The sequence below is a fragment of the Castor canadensis genome, chromosome 13 (assembly GCF_047511655.1).
Source record: "Castor canadensis chromosome 13, mCasCan1.hap1v2, whole genome shotgun sequence".
In the NCBI taxonomy this organism is placed as follows: Eukaryota; Metazoa; Chordata; class Mammalia; order Rodentia; family Castoridae; genus Castor; species Castor canadensis.
This window is the reverse complement of record NC_133398.1, coordinates 92,668,700-92,689,021: the sequence shown is the minus strand read 5'-3', so window position 1 is coordinate 92,689,021 and position 20,322 is coordinate 92,668,700. Positions and strand designations below refer to the sequence as shown.

General features: G+C 40.6%; 1 protein-coding gene across 14 annotated transcripts in view; it reads right to left on the bottom strand.

Annotated features, from left to right (window-relative positions):
- Nucleotides 1-20,322, bottom strand: part of Frmd3 (FERM domain containing 3) — a 313,407-nt gene that overhangs the window by 53,177 nt on the left and 239,908 nt on the right. For 13 of the 14 annotated variants that reach the window (XM_074052314.1, XM_074052309.1, XM_020168296.2 and 10 more), the window contains 2 exons: nucleotides 10,752-10,826; nucleotides 10,401-10,469 (listed from right to left, as the gene is read on the bottom strand). The exons of the other annotated variant lie outside the window; for it this stretch is intronic. In XM_074052314.1, the coding sequence (XP_073908415.1) occupies nucleotides 10,401-10,469; nucleotides 10,752-10,826 (144 nt within the window). The remainder of the gene's footprint in view (nucleotides 1-10,400; nucleotides 10,470-10,751; nucleotides 10,827-20,322) is intronic. 14 annotated transcript variants of the gene reach the window in all.

The window sequence follows — 20,322 nt, the reverse complement described above, 5'->3', positions numbered from 1 at the left end:
GTCTACCCACTTCACAGCCCACTCACGCATAGGACAGTCTCCAAATAAATCTGGCATCAAGAACTCTATTGAGGTAAAAAGGTTTCTTTCATGAACTGCAAGTTGATTATAACACTGGAAAATAGGGTTTGCATATAATTGACCCCACTGGTTTTTCTCAACATGTTTGTAAGGTGAAAACACAATATTTAAAGATGAGGAAACTGAAGTAACTTGAATATAGACACTTATATGGGCAAATGAAGGACTCAAAAACGGTGGCATAAAGTGAGTCTCATCAAATTTCTTCACCACTCCTTGGAATAAAAGGAAGTAGTGCTGGCCTACTGGAATGTTACTGCCTTACATTGGTATAGTCCTTTATAGTTTTAAAAGTTCTTTATTTTAATCCCAAAACCAAAATCTAGAAGTAGGGCAAAACAATCTATGGCTCTTATTTTATACAGGTAAACCTTACCCAAGGCCATGCAGGTAGCAAGCAATATGGCCAAGATTAAAACCTACCTGTGCTAGTTTCAGATATAAATGCTGCCTATGTGTTTCCCAGGTGGTGGCTGCTATGCCCAGTTGCTCACACAGCCAGTCTTGGGCTCCATTAGCTGCACCCCTGTGTCTAATGGGATATTTGGGATGGTTGAGGGATTCTTCCTCCATCATTAAGGATTTTGTCATCAATAAAAAGCAGTGAGAGGACATCAGAATTTTCTCTTTTTAAAGAAAAAGAGAAATTCCAAGACATTGATCTCACTCTGCTTCTGTACATGTACCTCAGCAAAAGTAGGAATCTATGAACCTACTATTCTTTGAGGAGTAGAATCTTGGTTGTGAGGAAAGATGATTAATTAAAGTTTATTATTGCTATTCTAGACCAACAGTCATCCCAGGACATCCACTGAAGAGAAGAGCTCATCACTATATTCTCAATTTTGATAGTCATATCAAAAAAGCTAAAATAACTTGAAAATAACTTTCCAAGAGAAACAACTTCCTACCATGCAACTGGATATTGGGGAAAAAGGTTGCCAGCCTGACCATGCCGCACATTGTAGCAGGGAGGAGAGCCAGAAAAGAAACAAACAGGCTGTGTTCTGATAATGAGGCAGGGGGGAGGGATGGCAAAGCAGAGATAAAACTTAAAAAAAACATGAGGAAGGTCACAAATTAAAACATGAAGAAGAAAATGAAATAGCCAATGAAGTCACATGCAGCCACAGTGGGTTGACCTTTGCTTTTTGCTTCTGTAACCTGCTTGCAATGGTATATAAGGTGAGACCTCTTTGTTCTCAGGACTCAGCCGTTGGACAGGAGTCCGCTAGGTCTGTGGTGGCACAATAAAACGTTGGTTCCTGCTAAACTGCCTCAGTATTCTGTAACTGTGCTTGAGATTCCTGCAACATTTCTTGGGAGGCTCATTGCTGGCACTGCAGAGATGGTGATTTATCACCTCCCTTGTCACCAGGATGCATCCCCCTGACTGCTAGAAGATCCCACCAGGTGCCAATGGACAGCTTGATCCAGAGGAGGGATTCATCCACCCAGTGAGTGGGGGTGAAGGCCTCGGATGCACAACAGAACCTGGTGAGGTGCAGGAGCCAGTGCGTGGAGGGGAGGGGAGTACTGCTCATCAGACTGGTAAGAACCCAGGTTCAAATTCAGACCTGTCTCAGGAGGCAGAAGGGGAGACTGATCACCTCCCAGAGACCCCTTAATAACCCTATTTGGAATGAAACTGGTTCTCTCAGGTTAAGGGAGCGGGATGAAAGTGTGTAAGACATCTCCGAGAGTTAGGGGGGTTGAGTTTTTTCCGGGAAATAGTCACAACTGAGGTTAAGGGAGGGATAACAAAAAATTCAGTTCCAAAGGAGGGAAACTCCCAAGAGAACAGATGCATTACCCACCATTCCACCAGATAGCCCTCTGGGTATAATTTAAACATTTTTCTTTTTTTGAGAGTGCACTCTAATTGTGTGTGTGCCTGTATGTGTGTGTGAATTTGTTTAAAGCACTGGGAAAAATTTAATTTGCTCCTGGAATTCTAGCTCATCTTATGCATGCTTAAGTTGACATTTTTTTCCTGGCATACTTAATTTATAAAACTTTTACGTGTGTGTGTATATGTAAGCATCTTCAAAATGGTTCTTAAACTGCTGTTATAAGGTTAATGTGATATTCAAGGTAACAAAAAACCAGGGTGTTTGTTTTAAAGATCTCTGTTACAAACTGCTTAAACTGTTTGCTTTTAAATATGTAAACATCTTGAGGATGGTTCTTATTATAAAGCAAATGTAAAAATTATTACTATGTTCTACTACTACTTTTTTAAAAAACAGGTTTTTAAACTTGTTTCAATCAGGTTTCACTAGGATGTAGGCATTCAGGGGTTAACACTCTGGCTTAGACCAGTGGGGGAAAAAAAAGAGAGGCTACAGACTGCAACAGAAATCTTACAATTTGGGTAGTTAAAAATGACCTTAGCCTATTTCATTCTGTCATAAATAAAATCTGGGATTTAATTATCTCTTATAATACATGGGTCTATTAACAAATGGGCTTACTATAAATTGTTTTTATACAAAAAATAATTTTAAGGTTGCTTTCTTTCTGGTTTTTTTCCATACAAATATAAGGTTCTAAGTTAGAAGGTTTTTATACATCATATATGTATATGCATATATATACATATATATATATATGATATTAAAGGTATGGTTTTTAAAAATAAAAGGATAAAAAATACTTTAAAAAAAATAAAGACAAGCTCCCCCAGAGGATACAAAATAAGTTGTCATAAAAGGAGGGGGCTTATAAATGCTTATGTAAGTGATTGAGTTAACTAAAATCCAGTTCATTAAAGGTTTTGTAAGGTCAGAATTTAATGTACTGATGTTAAACTAAAACTTAATTCTCTAAGCTCATAACAACAAGGCTATCTTAAAATATTGTATTGTTCTTGATAACATTTACAAAAAAACTGTCTTAAAATGGTTTTTGTTTTGTCAAGACAACTGTCAGAAAGTTTTGGTGCTACAGGTTAATCTGCAAATTTGTCAAGACCACAAGAGTTTATTAAAACACAGAGAAGCAAGAGGCAGCTGAGCACAGGGAGTACTGATATGAGGGTTGAGACAGATTTACTTATGTAAAACAAAGTTTAAAAAAAGGCCAAAGTGCACCCTCCAGATAGGATAAAAAAAATAAAAACTCAAAAAGGTCACTACACTGAAAATGAAGAGCTCCAGTTTTTATTGGAGTCAACAGAGTGGAGATGTTAGTCCTACTCCTTCTATTGTCAGGCAGAGGAAATTTCTGGCCTGGGATGACCAGATTAGGCCTGTTATTTTAGGGGCCTCCATTGACTATAGGTTGAGGAGATCCTGCTGTATGTCATGAGCCATCTGTTAATGTCAACAATCTGGGATGTGATCCCTAATCAACATCTAAGCCATGATTTTTGGCCACTATGTTTCCTAACTCCACACTTAGTCCCCATAAATATTTACCTGTGTTCTCTGGTGATTTTTGTCAGGGTTTTAACTACTAAGGTAACTAAGTCATGTTCATTTAAGAATTGGTTTATGTTAGGGTTAACAATAAGGACAGCCATGTTAGGACTAGACCCCCTTCCCCCAAGCAGATGGCTTATTAGGAACTCCCCACGCAACCCCAAAGACTGACAAAGAGACAATTGTTAACCTTTATCTCCCAGTATGGATGCCAAGGACAGTTGGGCAGACCATGACCTAACTACACCTTATCTTTCTAGGTTGCCCAGCAACAATATCCCTTAGTGACCTTCCTGGTACTTTTCCACTAGCCCCCTATATCTAGTCTAAGCCTGTATATGGCAATGGGCTCTAGCTCTCTTGCTGGGGTCCCCTCCACCAGGCTCCTGCCTAAACAATAAACCCTGTACTGGTGTTTGAGCTGTCTCTCTGCCTCTTCCATGCTTCTTATTTTCTAACAGTTTATGTAAAATTTTCTAGATGACCTCATGGTTAAACAACTGTTATCTTGGGTGATTCTAATACATTTGGTACCCTATATGTGTCTGTGACTGGGCTTTTTGGGTTTACGAAGAAAACTGTTCTTCCCCTCTACAACTCATAAAAATCTAAGGTTTTACTTCAAAAACAACTAAACTAATATGTATATATAACCTCTGTAGGGCTATGATGCTATTGCTGGTTCTTTATACTAAATATATTTATGTTTTTCAAGTATATCAAGCCTTCTAAAACAAAATTTAGATAAATACAGTAAGAAAAAGTTAATGGTACTGATACACTGTTCTGTTAGTTGCTCAATTGCCCATCAAAATTTTAACCATGGCTCTTTTAAGTTTTTGTCATTACAGTTCTTATCCTTCTGGGGCATTTATAATCAAGTCCATAAAAAATGACTAATAAGTGCTTATGTATCAACCAGGTCAACTTTTTAGATATCTGCTTTTGTTGGATTTTGTTTTATATTGTCCTTGTCTAAAAGCCCATTGCCTAAGGGCCACTCCTTCTAAGCCTCTTTGTTGCTTAAATTTGGCCAAAAAGGTCTAGTTGGCACTGACTCCCCCTAATATGCTCATTATTTGCTCCCTGACATGGGACCAAAACCAAACAAACAAACAAGATCCAAACAAGAAAGAAAATGACCAATTAAGATTTTCAGTCTACTACCATACCAACCTAAGTGTTCCCAATCTCATCTGGTCTCAGAAGCTAAGCAGTATCAGGCCTGATTAGTATTTGGATGGGAGACAAATCTTTGAAAGAGACTGCTCAGAAATAAACAGTTTGGAAACAAGGGGGGAATGCCATCCAAGTTCAAATAGAGTCACTGGTGCCAGACCTCTCAAAAATAACCAAGGCCGAGAGGGTTAAGGAAATGGTTATTACATATGTGTGGCTATCTGGCATTAAAGCCTTTCCAGACACAAACTCCTATTTTTAGACAGGGTCTTCCACTTTAAATAGAGACAAAGTAACTATTTATACTGGCTCTAAACATGTCCTTTAATGCTTAAAGATGGTGGTTTTAACTTTTTTTTAAAACAACGTGTTTTCTTGGACATATATACTGATAATATATTGTTGCCATGGTAATTCTACTCAGTTAAAAAAAAAAGATACTGTCTGGATAAAAGAATAAAATGTCCAGCCATGAAAACCCCATTAGAAGGGCCTTTTGCTATTGTCTTGTCTATCCCCACTACAGTTAAAGTAGCAGAGATTGCTCCTTGGATCCACCACAGTTGAGTCAAGCCAGCTTCTCTCGAATGGGAGTGCATCCCTAATCTGGTTTCACCATGTAGGATCACACTCTGGGATCTGAAAGCCCTCCTTCAGCAGGTCTTCACTTCCCAGGAAACAACAGGGGACCAAGAATGGCATGAAGACAGCCCTGGTCTAGTCACCCCAGGAAACTGACTAATCTATGCATGGCTGAATCTTGAGGAGTCAACTCTCCAACGGGACAAAAAGACTGTTTTCCACACCAGTGATTTCACTGCAAGGCATTGTCACTCCTTGTCTGTATCTGCTGCTGTAGTTCTCACCCGTCTTTGCCATAAGTTTGGCAAAAACTGCCCCTGCTGATTGGATTTATTAGCTCTCTTCTACCTTTTTTGGGCAGGATGCATAATTACTGTTTATTGTTTCTGATATGGTCTCCCTTCATGGTCCCAAGAGCCCTCATCCTGTGACCTATGTATGCATACTACTTGGGTAGGAAATGTTGTCACTAGGACTTTGCTTTTCCATATTTACTATTCTTGTGCAGGCACTGTCATCGGGTCATACACTCACAACCATGCCACCTGTGCTTCCATGGTAATCACCATATCTGCTTCAACCCCACCCACCACCCTCAGGAGCAATGGTTAGAGATCAGGAGCATCAGCAATCCTGAGTCCCTTGTCAGCCACACCCAGATGTTTAGCCCTGATAAACCAGCATCTATGTTCTTTGATGCATGTGTGGCCATAGACCAAGGTGGGTATGAAGGTATAGGCTGTGGTTATAGGGTCTAGCTTGGGAAAAAGCCTATATGTCAAATAAAAAGTATATGTACAGGAGAGACAACTCTTGGCCGTGTGATGATGTAGGTTCTTATTATTACCCTTACTGGAGCTGTGTTTCATGGACCACATGGGAAAGGACAAAACATGCAGCCCTCCTTCACAAGGGGACAACTCCCCCAAACTGCACTCCTGATATCTGTAATCCTATAAATTTTACTATACTTAAGCCACTGATTGGACATGGGGACATGTAATTGGCATAAAGATAAACAAAAAGGGCTTTGATCCTGGACTCTGATGCACCTCAAATTAGTAACTGATACCCATGACAGTTCCTCATACCAAGTTTTTCACTCTTTTTATGAGGGGATAAGGAGTAAATTTTCTATGTCTACCAAGGCCAAAAACTTGTTCCTCTCACTGGCTGAATCTATAGCTCAGACACTGAATGTCACTTCATGCTATGTTTGTGGGGGGACCAACATGGGATGCCATTGGCCTTGGTAAGGAAGGGACCTGGACCCACAGGAACCTTTTAATAAGACTGCTTTCCCAAAACACAGGAAAGGCATCTGGCTCCTAAAGACTTCCATCATTGGGAATTACACTGCCCAAGAGACCCAATGATGGGGGACACCTAACCATACAGAACCTCAGCCCCACACACTGGCCAGCTTCTTTAATTTCAGGAAAGCTTGGGACAACCTTACCACAAACATAGATTGGCAATCACCCAGAGGGCTGTATTGGACATGTGGAAAGCAAGCTTATATAGTGCTACCTAGCAGGTAGTTTGGGTTTTACATGCTAGGCTCAATCAGACCATCCTCTTTCTTGCTTCCTCTCAGACAAGGTTAAAAAAAAAACTGGGAGTCTCCATATATAAAAAAAAGATTAAATAGACAAAATGGGGTGCCTTAAAAATTGACAATTAAAAACATGATAAATGGCCTCGTGAGCGAATCATCCAGTACTATGGTCCTGCCACTTGGGCCAAAGACGGGTCTTGGGGCTATTGCACCGCTATATATTTGCTCAACCACATCATCAGGCTGCAGGCTATTGTTAAAATTGTGACTAATAAAACTACAAGAGCTCTCAATTTGCTGGCAAAACAAAGCGCTAAGATGCACAATGCCATTTATCAAAACCATTTGGCTTTAGACTATTTGCTTGCTTCTGAGGGAGGAATTTGTAAAAAATTTAACTTAAACAACTGCTGCTTACACATTAATGATTAAAAAAAAGGTTATAAAAAAATCACAGATAAAATAAAAAAGCTTGCCCATGTCCCTGTCCAAACTTGGGGAAGATGGACTCCCAAATTACCTGCTTTGATGATGGTTCTCTGCCTTAGGCAGTTTCAAAACCCTGATAGGCGCAATAGGCCTTATCCTGGAAACACGTTTAATATTACCCTGCCTGGTTCCCCTGGTATTGCAGTCTTTTAGGACCATTATAGAGGCCACTATTAAAAAAAAAAAAAACAGCCACACATGTAATGGAATGATGTAGCAGGGAGGAGGGCCAGAAAAGAAACAAACAGGCTATGTTCTGATAATGAGGCAGGGGGAAGGGACAGCAAAGCAGAGAGATAAAACTTAAAAAATTAAAACATGAAGGAGGTCACATAGCACTGGGAAAATGAAATAGTCAATGAAGTCACATGTAGCCACAAATGGGTTGAGCTTTGCTTTTTGCTTCTGTAACCTACTGCAAGGGTATATAAGATAAGACCTCTTTGTTCTCGGGGCTCAGCTGTTGGACACAAGTCCACTGGGTCTCTGCTGACACAATAAAATGTTGGTTCCTGCTAAATTGCCTCAGTGTCCCATAACTCAACTTGAGATTTCTGCAACAACATTGCTACTACTCTGACCATAACACTGGCTCTGGAGAGGTCAAGGTCCTCATACATCATTTTGACAGATCTCAGATCTAAGAAAATGACAGAGGTGCTACTGTCATCCCACACTCCTCCTTCATGAGTTCATTTAACAAATACAGATTGACCTCTATGATTCGTTAGAATCATACAGAACTCTGGCCTCCCAGAGCTTGCTTTGTGTCATTACATTAACTAGTTTCTTCCTGATCTGTCAGGGATTTGAGGCCTGCTACAAATAACTGCAGATCAGTGAGATGACCTGAAGATGTAAACTACAGTTTTCCATGTACACATGAAAAGGGGTGGTGGAAGAGAAAACTAAGTTTCAACAGCCTCTAGACCCATGTTTGGGGAATTTTACAAGATTCCAAAAAAAGGAAACTATGAATTGTTTCATGCTTCAACACATCTCCATTTCCCTTCCTTATTTGGTGGTTCAGTTCATACCAAGAAAAGTTTTCTCTCTAGGCAAACTACTCTTTTTTACCTCTGCACCATCTGAGTTGCCTGGCTAGTCAAATGTGGTTCATGGACCAGGCACATGACCATCACCTGACAGCTTGTTAGAAATGCACTCTCAAACAGCACTCGGCTTCCTGAATCAGAATCTGATTGCAACAGTGTTCCCGGTGATCCTCTGGCGAGTAAAGGTTTGAGAAATGTTGAGCTAGCAAGCCTTGATTTTCTGAAATTATGCAAATCTTAATTTACAAGAGAAGCATTTTTAAAAAATTCTTTTCTGATCTCATTAACCACCAATAGATGCTAACTACAAGACTCTTGGAAAGCCTGGTATTTTTGGAATATGTCTCTCTGAAAGAATATTGTTTAACATGTTTCTTACTTTGTGTTTTACCATCAGAAACCCCCCCTCCACACACACACACACACACACACACACACACACACACACACACACACACACCATGAGTACCTTATCCTTTTTCTTTCTTTCATTTTTTAAAGTCAATACTCAAGCTTCAAGCTGGAAGAAAATCTAAGCTGAACCACTTGGGGTAGTCATGCCTCTACTACCAATTTCTAAGAGAATATCAGAGGTTTCAGAGTGGCAAGTGAAACAAAGAAAAAGAGCTCCAGACTCAGAAGCAGAACATTGAAGCTTAGGTCCTTGGCTAAATCACTTAACGAATCTTAGATTCAATTTCCTGTCAATAAAGTAGAAGCAACAAACTAAGTGATCCCAGAGGTTATTTCCAACCCAAAGTATCTGAAAAAATTGAAACAGTGTGCTTTGTATTTCCTCTTCTTCTTTTCTGCTGTGCTGAATGAACAATGCAGAGCAAGAGAGAGGCCTGAAAAGTCCTCTCATTGATGGGCAGACTGTCAGGCATTCAGGTGTTGCCTTGAGGTGCCCTCATCCAAGGTGCTCCAGCTTCCCTAGCCCTGCAATTTTCTCCTGCAGGAAAGACTAGTTTTGCAGAACTGCATGTGACAGCTCTCAACTGAGCCACCCCAAAGCAGGAATGAACCATAATTTATATGCATATGCATAAGCTCTCCTGTAGACTGTAATTCTGCTTCTCTCTTTGGAAGAGAAGTGCTATCCAGATGCTATGCAGATGTGATCATCAGGCTGATAGTCTTTTCAGACTTTATTCCTGTGGAACCACAGCCTCCTCCTGTCCACAACCCAGCAGGACAAAGAGACATGGCACCCAACTCACCCAGGAAATGGAGGAGACTGACAAATCTTGGCATAAATGAAACATCTCTGGGTTCCAAGATGGAGAAGGAAGGATAGGTGCTAACCAGTACGTGGGAATTCCCTAAGGGATTTAGCTTATGATGATTTTGCCTTAAAGGGGGAAGGCACCATAGCAAGAATATTCAACCCTAAGATATGTCAGATGTTTGAGGTTTAGGATACTCCATATGTAAATTGTGGTGATGTGAAGTACAGCCTACCCAAGAGAATATTAGTTCCTAAGAATTACCATAGATTGTTATCTTAATGAAGATGTATACCCTTGAATCAATAATGACTGGGAGGTCCGTGGGAATAAAGGGACTAACAGGTGAGCCTCTTCCCTCATGTGAAATGACTAAGGATTCAGACCAATGGGAATTGGTCATGTCTAATAAGTGAGATGGGAACAGGGTACAGTTCGAAGAGGGCAAGGACTTTGGAACTTGGCCAGGAGATGGCACACACACTACTTGTTTACTTGACACTCCAGACCTAATCAGTGACTGTCCCCAGAATAAGTGACTCAAAAGCGAGCCCAGTTGCACTTATGCCACAGCCATGCCAAATCTGCATGAAGGTGATTTCTAGGAAAGTAACTGTCCTTATTTAATGCTGTATGTCACTATACATAGGAATGTTACAAAGAATTTCGAAAGGAAGGTTTTTAAATTTTTTGTAATCCTAGGGATCAAACTGAAGTAGGAACTACACTACAGCCCAAGCAAAAGCCACCTTTTAAATCCCTCTGTCCATTGCAGAAATAACCTGAGCCAGATAGGACCACCACTCACCGGTGCACCTCAGGAGGCTCCCTCTGGATTTTGGAGCTTTCTTCCACCACCTCTTTGGCAACTTTACCACTATAAAAGACAGAAACAATGTATGTACAGAGACACTCAGAAGAGAAGGGGAGGGTATACACACATCTTTTCTTTTTAACTTCACAATGATCTGAGCCCTATCTACAAATCCACCCCTTCCCTTCTTCCACAAGGGGAAGTTCCTATGGAGAGCTCAATGGAGTGGAAATGGAAGACAACTCAGGGGTATAAACTCAAATTGACTTATAAGCAAAACATTCAAATGTAAATGACTGCCCCTTTCCCCAACCCCATCACCACAATGGAACCATCTGTACCCACCTATATCGAAATCTACTTCCTTTAAAAAATATCTTGCTGCTTGACACAGTCTTGATCTGACTGGATTTTGCATACCTTTAAGAAAAAGCAAACTGGTGTCAGTGACATTGGAAACTCCAACTAGCTGTAGAACTGTGGTAATCAGGTATTTTTGGCAGCAGTGGGGTTTGAACTCAGGGCCTTATGCTTGCTAGGCAAGCACTGTACCACTTGAGCCATACCTCCAGCCTGGTAATCAGATCTTTTGACTACAACAAAGAATACATTTTACATGGTGATTCAGCATGAACACACAAGAACCATAGAAATTTCATAAAGGAATAACTACTACTTTATGTGTATTCCAATCTGATGCCATCACTGGTATCATCTAATGCAACCTGCTTTCCTTTGTGAAAACAGGTCATGAGCCACACATTCAGATTTATACTCTGTTATTGCGTCATAGCCTACCAAGAGGACTGGGCAATGTTGATAATTAAGTGGAATTCTTACCCAATTTTTCTTTGAGAGATACAGAGAACAGAATTTTGTGATGTGGCACTGTCAAGTTCACTGGGGTTGGGGGTTCTCTGCTGGCTATGCTTGTGTAAATATTCCTGTGGCAATGTGAAACACCTTTTTAGCCACACAGGTAACTTACTGTGTTACAGAAAACTCTATTATTTCCCAAGCAAGAGAACAAGGGCTGAATCATCATTTCATGGTCCTAGCTTCTGTGTCACCATGACCTAGTGCCCTTTAAAATAATCCACACTGGTAGATGATTCAGATACACAAGGAACAAGAAGGCCAGCCAAGCCATGATTCAGCACCTTTGACCATCCTCATAAATAAGAACAAAACAGCACTGAAATGTATGGAGAATATGAGCTGACCCAAGGCTGAAGATGGGGCCCTAATTATTATGACAACCAAAGATATCTCTACAGCAGTCACTTTAAGCTTTATGCAATTAAATTTAAAAAGTTAGAACAGGTCTGCCAGAGTTTAGAATCATTGAAAATACTGATAATTGCAAAATCTTTAAATGGCACACAAATAAAACCAATATGCTCTGTAGGATTCTAAGCAAACACATACAACAGATCTAGAAATCCAGGTAGAAGTTTCAGGGTAGGCAATGATCCCCAATCCTGAGCCACCTGAAGCTCAATCTATTGGTTTAGGAGATGAGCCCTGCCCTGCACACCAAACATAGCCCAGGAAGACACAGGTCTCTGCACTCATCGCATGCAAGCCTTAGAGGAGAGGTGAATGTAAATCTAGTAACCATGCAAATACATGTAAATGACAAATGGTGGGGATTGCAAGATAGGAAAAGGTGCAATGAGGGCATAGGAGAGTAGGGCTGGTCTAGTCTGGTTGCTGGGGAAGGTGCCTGTGGAAAGGACATTTGAGCTGAGATTCAGGGATGAATAAATAATGACCTGGGATGGTGGTAGGTGTGACCAGCAGAAGGGCCAACAACCACAAAAGCCTTCAGCCTGAGGATTTCCAGAACTAGAAAGTGATTGTTGTTGTTACTGGAATGAACAGATGTACGGAGTGGAAAAAGTCAAACCTGGAGAGACAGCCAGAGTCTCATTTTGCAGGACCTGCCCTTAAGTACTCTTTGTTAAGGACTTGACTTTATCTAGAGAACACAGAAAGCCATAGTAATAATCTTTCACAAAGAAGCACCTTCCTCATGCACCATGTGCACCCGGTGAACAGCCTGAGGTGACATAAAAGGGAGAGGTGGTAGCTCCCTTTCTACTGGGTCAGCCTCAGCTTCTAGGTCTCATAAGGAGGCTGTGAATCTCTCCTCAAACTCCAGCTGGCCTCTTGGTGGGAGGGCTCAGTGCTGGACTGTCTCCACAGAAAATTCTAAAGTAACCCAAGAAAAACAGGCAAAAAGATACATTTTACAGAAAAAGCCAACCATTTTCTGTTCAGGACAAAAGGAAAGAAAAAGGTGTTTGCTTCTTCCTGGTAGCTGATTCCCCTGAATGATTGTTTGTGTCATTTGATGTGCCAACAGCATTACCACCAAGTCCATGCTGTCCCAAATATTCAGGTGGACTCCTGAGATCTTTGATAGAATTTTAACAGGGGAGTTTAATCTAATAATTCAAACAACACACACCCAATGGGAACTGGAAAACAAAGACCAGAGGAGGAAGGGAAATGGGTATGGGAAAGAGAATGGTGGCCAGTTGAGTTACACAAATCCAATGTACCAGTTTCAGATCAAGTGTAGCATTAGATACACTTGCAGGAGGTTCTAAAATCACAGGTTCTCTTTTATCATTCATCAGTTAGTCAATACTGGTTGTTCCAGATTGCAGTTATTCTTTGCCTACAAGAATTGCCTGCAAGCACCTGTTTTGTTTATATTGGTTGTATTCTTAAAAGTGGAATTGCTGGTTTTCACAGTAAGGAATATTTATCAAACTGTTTGCTTCTATGTCTCTAATGTTTTGCATATCTTCAGCAATGAATGTGAGTGCTAGCTGGCTACATCCTTACCAATCCTTTCAAGTGGCAAGCCTTCTAATTAAACCCTGATGCATGTGTGAATATAAATGCAATTTTTACTGATATAAAAAACACATTCTTCCCATAGTTTGTGCAATTAATATGTGTTAAGATTATAATTAAAAATAAATTTTAAAAAGAAGTCAAATAGATAAGGCGCACCAAAACTGAGGATGGTGGGGAAGAATAAGTTATGGTTCATTATAGCACAGCAGAGTAACTATTAATTATAACAATCTTATGAGATATTTCAAAATAACTAGAAGAGTATGAAGGTCCCCAATAAATGAGTAATTTTTGAGGAGATGGAAGTGCTTATTTTTCTGATTTGATCATTATACATTCTATACATCTATCAAATTATTATACTGTACCCATAAAGATGTACAAACACTATGTCTCAATAAAAATAAAAAGTAAAATGATTTAAAAACGTGATCTCAGGTTGATCATTCAAGATTGCAATTCAATAGGTGTGGAGAGGGGGTTGCATTTTAATCAAACACCCCAAGATGACTCCAAGGCAGTCCACTTGCATTTGAGAACCTTTGCATTTTTAAATTTTCCTCAGATGACCTGAGAGACATTTTCCCTCAAAGACCAGTGGCACAGATTACCACCTGCCTGTAGTTCTATGACCTTGATCATATCATGTAGCTTTCCTGAGCCTTGGTTTCTCTGTGTATTTTTCAAAGGAGGAGAGTGTTAAAACACCTACCTCATAGTGCTCAGAGAAAAGGCACACAAGATTAAATGATTTAAAAGTAACCAGTGTTTGATTTGAAAGGCACTAGCCTGCTCCTTATGTAATAGTTCCCCTCTCTTCCTTCCTCCATCTGCCTTCATTTCCTCCTCCTTCCTTAATATCACTGTCTAAACCTCTCCATTGTCCTCTTGCTATTGAGCTACCATAGCCAATCCTCCAAATCATGAAGTTCCATGGAACCATGTTAAGCACTCTGAAAACAGATAAGTAGCTCTAACTCTACCTGGCATGTTCCAGGTGCTCAGCTTACCAGACTCTCCCATCAACAGCAAGTAAGGGGAAGAATTTCTTTCCACTTAATGCAATGCAATAATCTAATCACCCTGGTTAGATTAGCAACTCACTCTCCTCTAGCCTCTGCCTTGTCTCCTGCCTGCCCTCTCCCAACTCCACCTCCAACTCCCCATCAGCATTCCAACCCAGCAGTATGGCTGTGTTCAAGCATCTGACCTAACAGGGAAACCCAGATAGTCTCTGCAGAGCAGAATGCCCTCACTCCAGCCTCAATTTCTCCTTTGACACCTGCTACACCAGAGGCTGGGAATGGAGGTCAGGTTGGGTGCTGGGTAGGAGGATATTTAATAGTGCTCCCAAACCACCTCTGCAATTAACAACATAATCTCATTGTATTTTGAGGCTTCTGAAGTAATACTAGCAGCATTTGTTATTATTATTGAGCTTTTATTATGGGTAATGCACTATTCAAAGCATATTTAATACACTAATTCATTTTATCCCCACAGCTCTCTCCCAGAAGGAGATTTTTCCATAAGGAACCTGAGGCACTGAGAAATGAAATAAATTATCCAGAGTCACATGATAGAAGCTGAGGATCTAGGCTGAAATCCCAAGTCTGTCTGATTTCTGTAGTTTAATTTTTAAAATACTTAAGCCATACAGGCTCTGAAACTGTAATGAACACCAGTCATACAGGAGGCTTTTTAAAACACAAATTTCTGATTTCTGTAAATCTTGGGTAGAGCTCAGAGAATGGTGTAAAGCCCAGACCCAGAGTCTACATTTCCAACAAATCCTGGAGAGTGCTTATGTTGGACTAGGGACCTCACTTAGTGAATCGCTGGGTGAGAGTGATGTTTTCACCCTATGAGTGCACATTAGCACCACCTGAGAAAGTCTTCATCCAAATGTGAATTTCTTAAAATAACAGATACATTGAGATACAATCTTCATGATAAAAAGTTCACCCTTTCAGAGTGTATACTTTGGTAGTTTTTAGTATAATTCACAAAGTTAAAAATGATCAAAATGTCAATCACCAATGTTAACAGTAAAATATTTTCATCCCCCCCCCAAAGAAACCCCTCTGCTCACAAGTAGTCACTCCTATTCTCCTCCTCTTATCCTATACCCTCAGTCCTAAGGAACCACTAATCTACCTTCTCTGTCTCTATGTATTTGCCTGTTCTGGACAATTTATATCAATTGAATCATGATATGTGACATTTTGCAAAATGTACGTGAAAACACTACACTTCGCATATTTTAAGGTTCATCCATGTTGCAGTATTATTAGTATTTTGTGGCTGAATAATATTCCATTCCTCCTTCCTCCACTGCTCTGATCCCTTCCACAACAGGGGTCCTGGCCCTGCCTCCAGCTGTCAGTAACACAGCATTTTATGGCTTGAGCTAAAGCAGAAAATCCCTGATCATGTTTCTCCTTTGATTTGGACATTCAGACATTTAGGTTGTTTCTGCTTTTTTAATGAATCATGCTGCCATAAACATTCATATGCAAATCTTGGTGAGAACTCAGGTTCTGATTTAATTGGATTTGGGATAGGATCAAGAACCCATGGTACTGATGTTTTTTAAAATCTCCCTCTGGTGATTCTGGTATGCAGTCAGGATTGAGGGTCTTATTACTTCAAAGTGTAGTCCACAGACCTGCCTCATAGCATCACTTGAGAATTTATTAGAAAAGTGGAATCTCATGCCAACTCCAGACCTACTGAATCACAACCTCCATTTTTAACAAGATCTCCAGGCAAGTTGTGTGCCCATTAAAGTGAGAGGCATCAGTGCTGGGAGTTAGTCTGGGTTCTTTTTTATATTATCACTCTCTAGCACACCAAATTCCAAATGAGAAATTTATTAGCAACTGCCTTTATCACCTGCATGCAATTCCATACTAGATGAGGACAGGGAATGTCATTGAGCCTCCACTATATCCCTAAATGCCCAGCACAATGCAAAGCACAAAACAGATGTGAGACAGAGTTTTAGGATGAAAACACCAGTAAGCCACTAAATCCTTTGGTGCAACCAGTGAACCAGTACCCAACAAAGGGAAACTCCAGTGTCCCAAAGCTGGTGACACCTACAACACACATAATATAAAGTAAGCCCTTAAATGGTAATTAAGTCTGTGTTGGGAATCCCCTGGGGTCTGGAGTAGATGGACAAATCAGGGTTGCTGCTTCTAGTGTCTGTTCCCATGCAGCAAATCTCAGAGCCAGGGCTTTCAAACCAGTTTCCTGGCCCAGGACCAGCTGACAACCAGTAGCACATTCATGTCTTAAAAGCACACCCTGAGGAATTCATTGGAGTGACCACTGGGCCTCCCTATTCCCATGACAGGTGACGTGGATATGGAAATAAAATCAGGGCCTTGATCTGCCAGCTGAAACCAGGGCCAGCTGTGCTGTCAGACAGAGCTGGACGTGGAACAGGGCCTCCTCCTCCTGGGAAAGCACTGGAACAGCAGGGGAACCAGCTTCCCATCCTGAGGTGAGCAGTCAGAGTCCCATAGAATCAAGGGCACTGGACTCTGCATTCCACTAGTGCTCAAAAACCTTTTCATCATTTTCAGAGGGGCTATAATAATAGTTCTAGCAACTGCTGCCATTTACCACTGGTTATCATACCTGACAGAATTGAACACTATAAGGCAGGTTAGTGCCACAGCATTTGACAGATGGAAAATAAAGATGAGGCTCAGAGTTGAAGGGCTTTTTCCCATACCAAACTGCTGGCCAGTAACAGAATTAAGACTCAAACCCCAGCCTGTTGACTTCCAAAACCCATGTTCATTATGCTAAACCACAGGGATAGCATGAAAAGGAACAGGTAAATTCCAGGCCCTCCATTCTATAGATGAGAAGAAAAGCATGAAAGTGACTGATTCACATGGCTGGGTCAGAATGAACAAAATCTTTCCTTCTTCCAAAGGACCAAGAATAATTATGTGATAATGGAAGAAGAGCAAAAGGTTCTGGCAAATCTCAGATTGGTACAAATACTAGAGAGGAGAATTCCAAATGAGAAAGCCTGAGCAGCATGATCTAACAAAACCAGAGCCTTTAGTTCAAGGACTTAGTCAAGCATATATAGTCTGTCATATGTGCTGACAGCTAACTCTCTGGCTCTTGTGAAGCAACCACAGATGACTGGAAGGGGTTTATTTGGTTGCATAATCAACCTCATTAATGACAGAATTATCAGACTGACTCCCTAGCTAATCCACTTACCCTAAATCATGCAACATGATTATAGTCTTTTCCTCTCTCCATTTTTCAATTATTTTTTCTTTGCAGTTACTGGGGCTTGAACTCAGGGCCTCATGCTTACTAGGCAGGTTCTCTACCACTTGAGCCACTCCACAATCACCCCCATTTCAATTCTGTCTTTGCTGCCTTTATTTGACTCCATCTACCAACTGACTTCCTCATACATGATAGAACAACATGTGTGAAAAATAATGAACTAATGTCTCTAAGTTTTTCTTTGATAAGGACTCTACGGTTTCACTAACATATCTTCAAGGCTGTGTGAAAGTTGTTCCCAGTAGGTCTCCCTGAGGTGTCTGTGAGAGGCCTTTTCTGCTCCCTCTGTGGGATGAAGAATGACTAGCCACAACTATCACACTTCTGCTGCTTCTTTCCCATGTTTGAGCCCCTCACATCTGGCCCAAGATCTCCCAGGCCTTCAACTCCTCCCTTTCCACCTCATTTACCTTGTACCCGAACTTTGTGCAGACACTCATCCTACTCAAAACATGTCATTCACTGCCCTGCCTTGAACCCATATTCGGGTCATGATGTCCTTCCTCCACCTGAAAGGGTCTCCCCTCCTAGATCCCCCAAGCAGACTCACCTACTATCATCTTTCTTTTACTCCCCTGGTGGTCTCTAACAATGAAACAAAGATCTTCTGAAGGCACAAATTATCAATTCAATCCAGTAAATATGTTTCCAATACTTGAGATCTTCAGGAAATGCACAGAAAAGCAGAACCTAGTTCCAAACCTCAGAGAGATCAAATGTGAAAATGATAATAAAAGACGGTATGGATATCATCTTGCTTATGGCTAATTTCTTGACTTCATTTATTGACTATTTCACTTGTGAGAAAATACTCATTGAAATAACTAATTAAATGTTTATAACCTGTCTTTTGACAGATACCAGTTTCATCAAAAGTTTAGGCTCTAAGAACAGTCAGTTTCTAAAATAGTTATAGTTATCCTATGGCTCAAGATCTCCGCTCCTAGGTATAAGACCAAGAAAACTGCCCACACAAAAGTTTGTATATTGATGCCCATTGTAGCATTCTTCATAATAGCAAAAAAGAGAGAACTCAAATGTCTGTCAACTAGTGAGTAGGTAAACAAAATGTGGTATATCCATATGATGGGATATTATTCACATCGAAAAGAATGAAATATTGACAAAAGCTACAACATAGTAAAGCTTGAAAAAATTATACTAAGTGAAAGAAGCAAGAAAAAAACCAACATAATAATAATAATAATATTATTATTATAATTGCCTCTTGCTTGCTAGACAGGGCTCTACCATTTGAGTCCTTTTTACTGTAGCTATTTTTCTGATAAGGTCTTGCATTTGTTAGCCTGGGGCAGACCTTGGACAGTAATCCTCCTACCTATGTCTCCCACTTGTCTGGGATTACAGGCATACACACACACATGCCCAACTTGTTGGTTAACATGGGGATTTTGCTAACTTTTTGCCCAGGCTAGCCTCTAACCATAGTCCTCCCAATCTCTACCTCCCAAGTGGCTGGGATTACAGACTTGTACCTTTATACCCAGCCTGACATGTTGATTTTTTAGAGGCCAACAAGTATCCCTTTTTATCAGTCTCCAAACACTGCAGGAAGCACAAAGTAGCCTCAGGTAGTGGTCACTTTTTCTTGTCAGTCCTAGATGTGTAGCATTTCATGAATTGTTTCATTAAAGCATTTTTAATTATGGTCCTAATAGGGTTTACCTAGTACTGAAGGGTTTCTTGGAACATGGGACTTTTGGTGTTAAGCTTGGAAGATTCCAGGTAAGTGGTATAACTGGTCACCCAAGCTTCTGAAGATGCATGAACAATGAGTGAAGGGTCCTCAGTCTCTAATCCCAATTCTGTCTGTAGCTATAGCCATAGCTTCTCTACTTTTACTTCTTGACATTATTGGGTTTCGTCTATATTTCAGTTTAAAGAAAAGAATTCTGTGACTGAAAACAGGTTGAAAATCATTATCCAAGCCATCATCCTCCTGATGGTCCTCACCAACAAAAGCCCAGAAGATTCAGAGACTTAGCATTTACAATGAGATAAGGGATTCTTCTTTTTTCAAAAATAAGCATGTATTAATTATACAAAGGGATTTCATTGTGATATTTCCATACTTGCATATAATATACTTTGGTCAAATTCACCCCTTCTGGTACTGTTTCGTATTCCCCCAGGCCCCTTTTAAACAATTTTAATAGGATTCGTTCTACTTTCATACATGTACATGAAATACTTTGATCATATTCACAATCTTCCTTTAACCTCTTTTTTCACCCTTTCCCCAGCTGAGGACATGTGTCAAGAGGTAAAACATCTGCCTAGCAAGTTCAAGGCCCTGAGTTCAAACCCGAGAGAGAGAGAGAGAAAGAGAGAGAGGGAGAGAGAAGGAGGCACATATGTCTGTGTGTCAATATGTGGTAATGTTCTCTTTGTCAGAATTCATCTTAAACCCTTAAGAAGTCAAAAGAAAGAGATGGGTTTAATGAGTAAGGTAGAAGCTCAGTGGACAGGAAATTTATCAAAAGCCACCTGGACTGGGAGTTTCAGGGGTGACGGTGCTGTTGACTTCGGCAGGACAGGCTAGGCTCCAGGCTGCATCCATCAGCACTGCTCTCCCAGTCAACAAGAGGGTCTTAGAGGAGAAGGTAGAACTCCATGGACTCATCCTTGGTGTGAACCTCTTTTGAAAGCTGGGAGTTTTATGGATGCCATCTAAAGTGCCATCCAGCCCCAACTCACC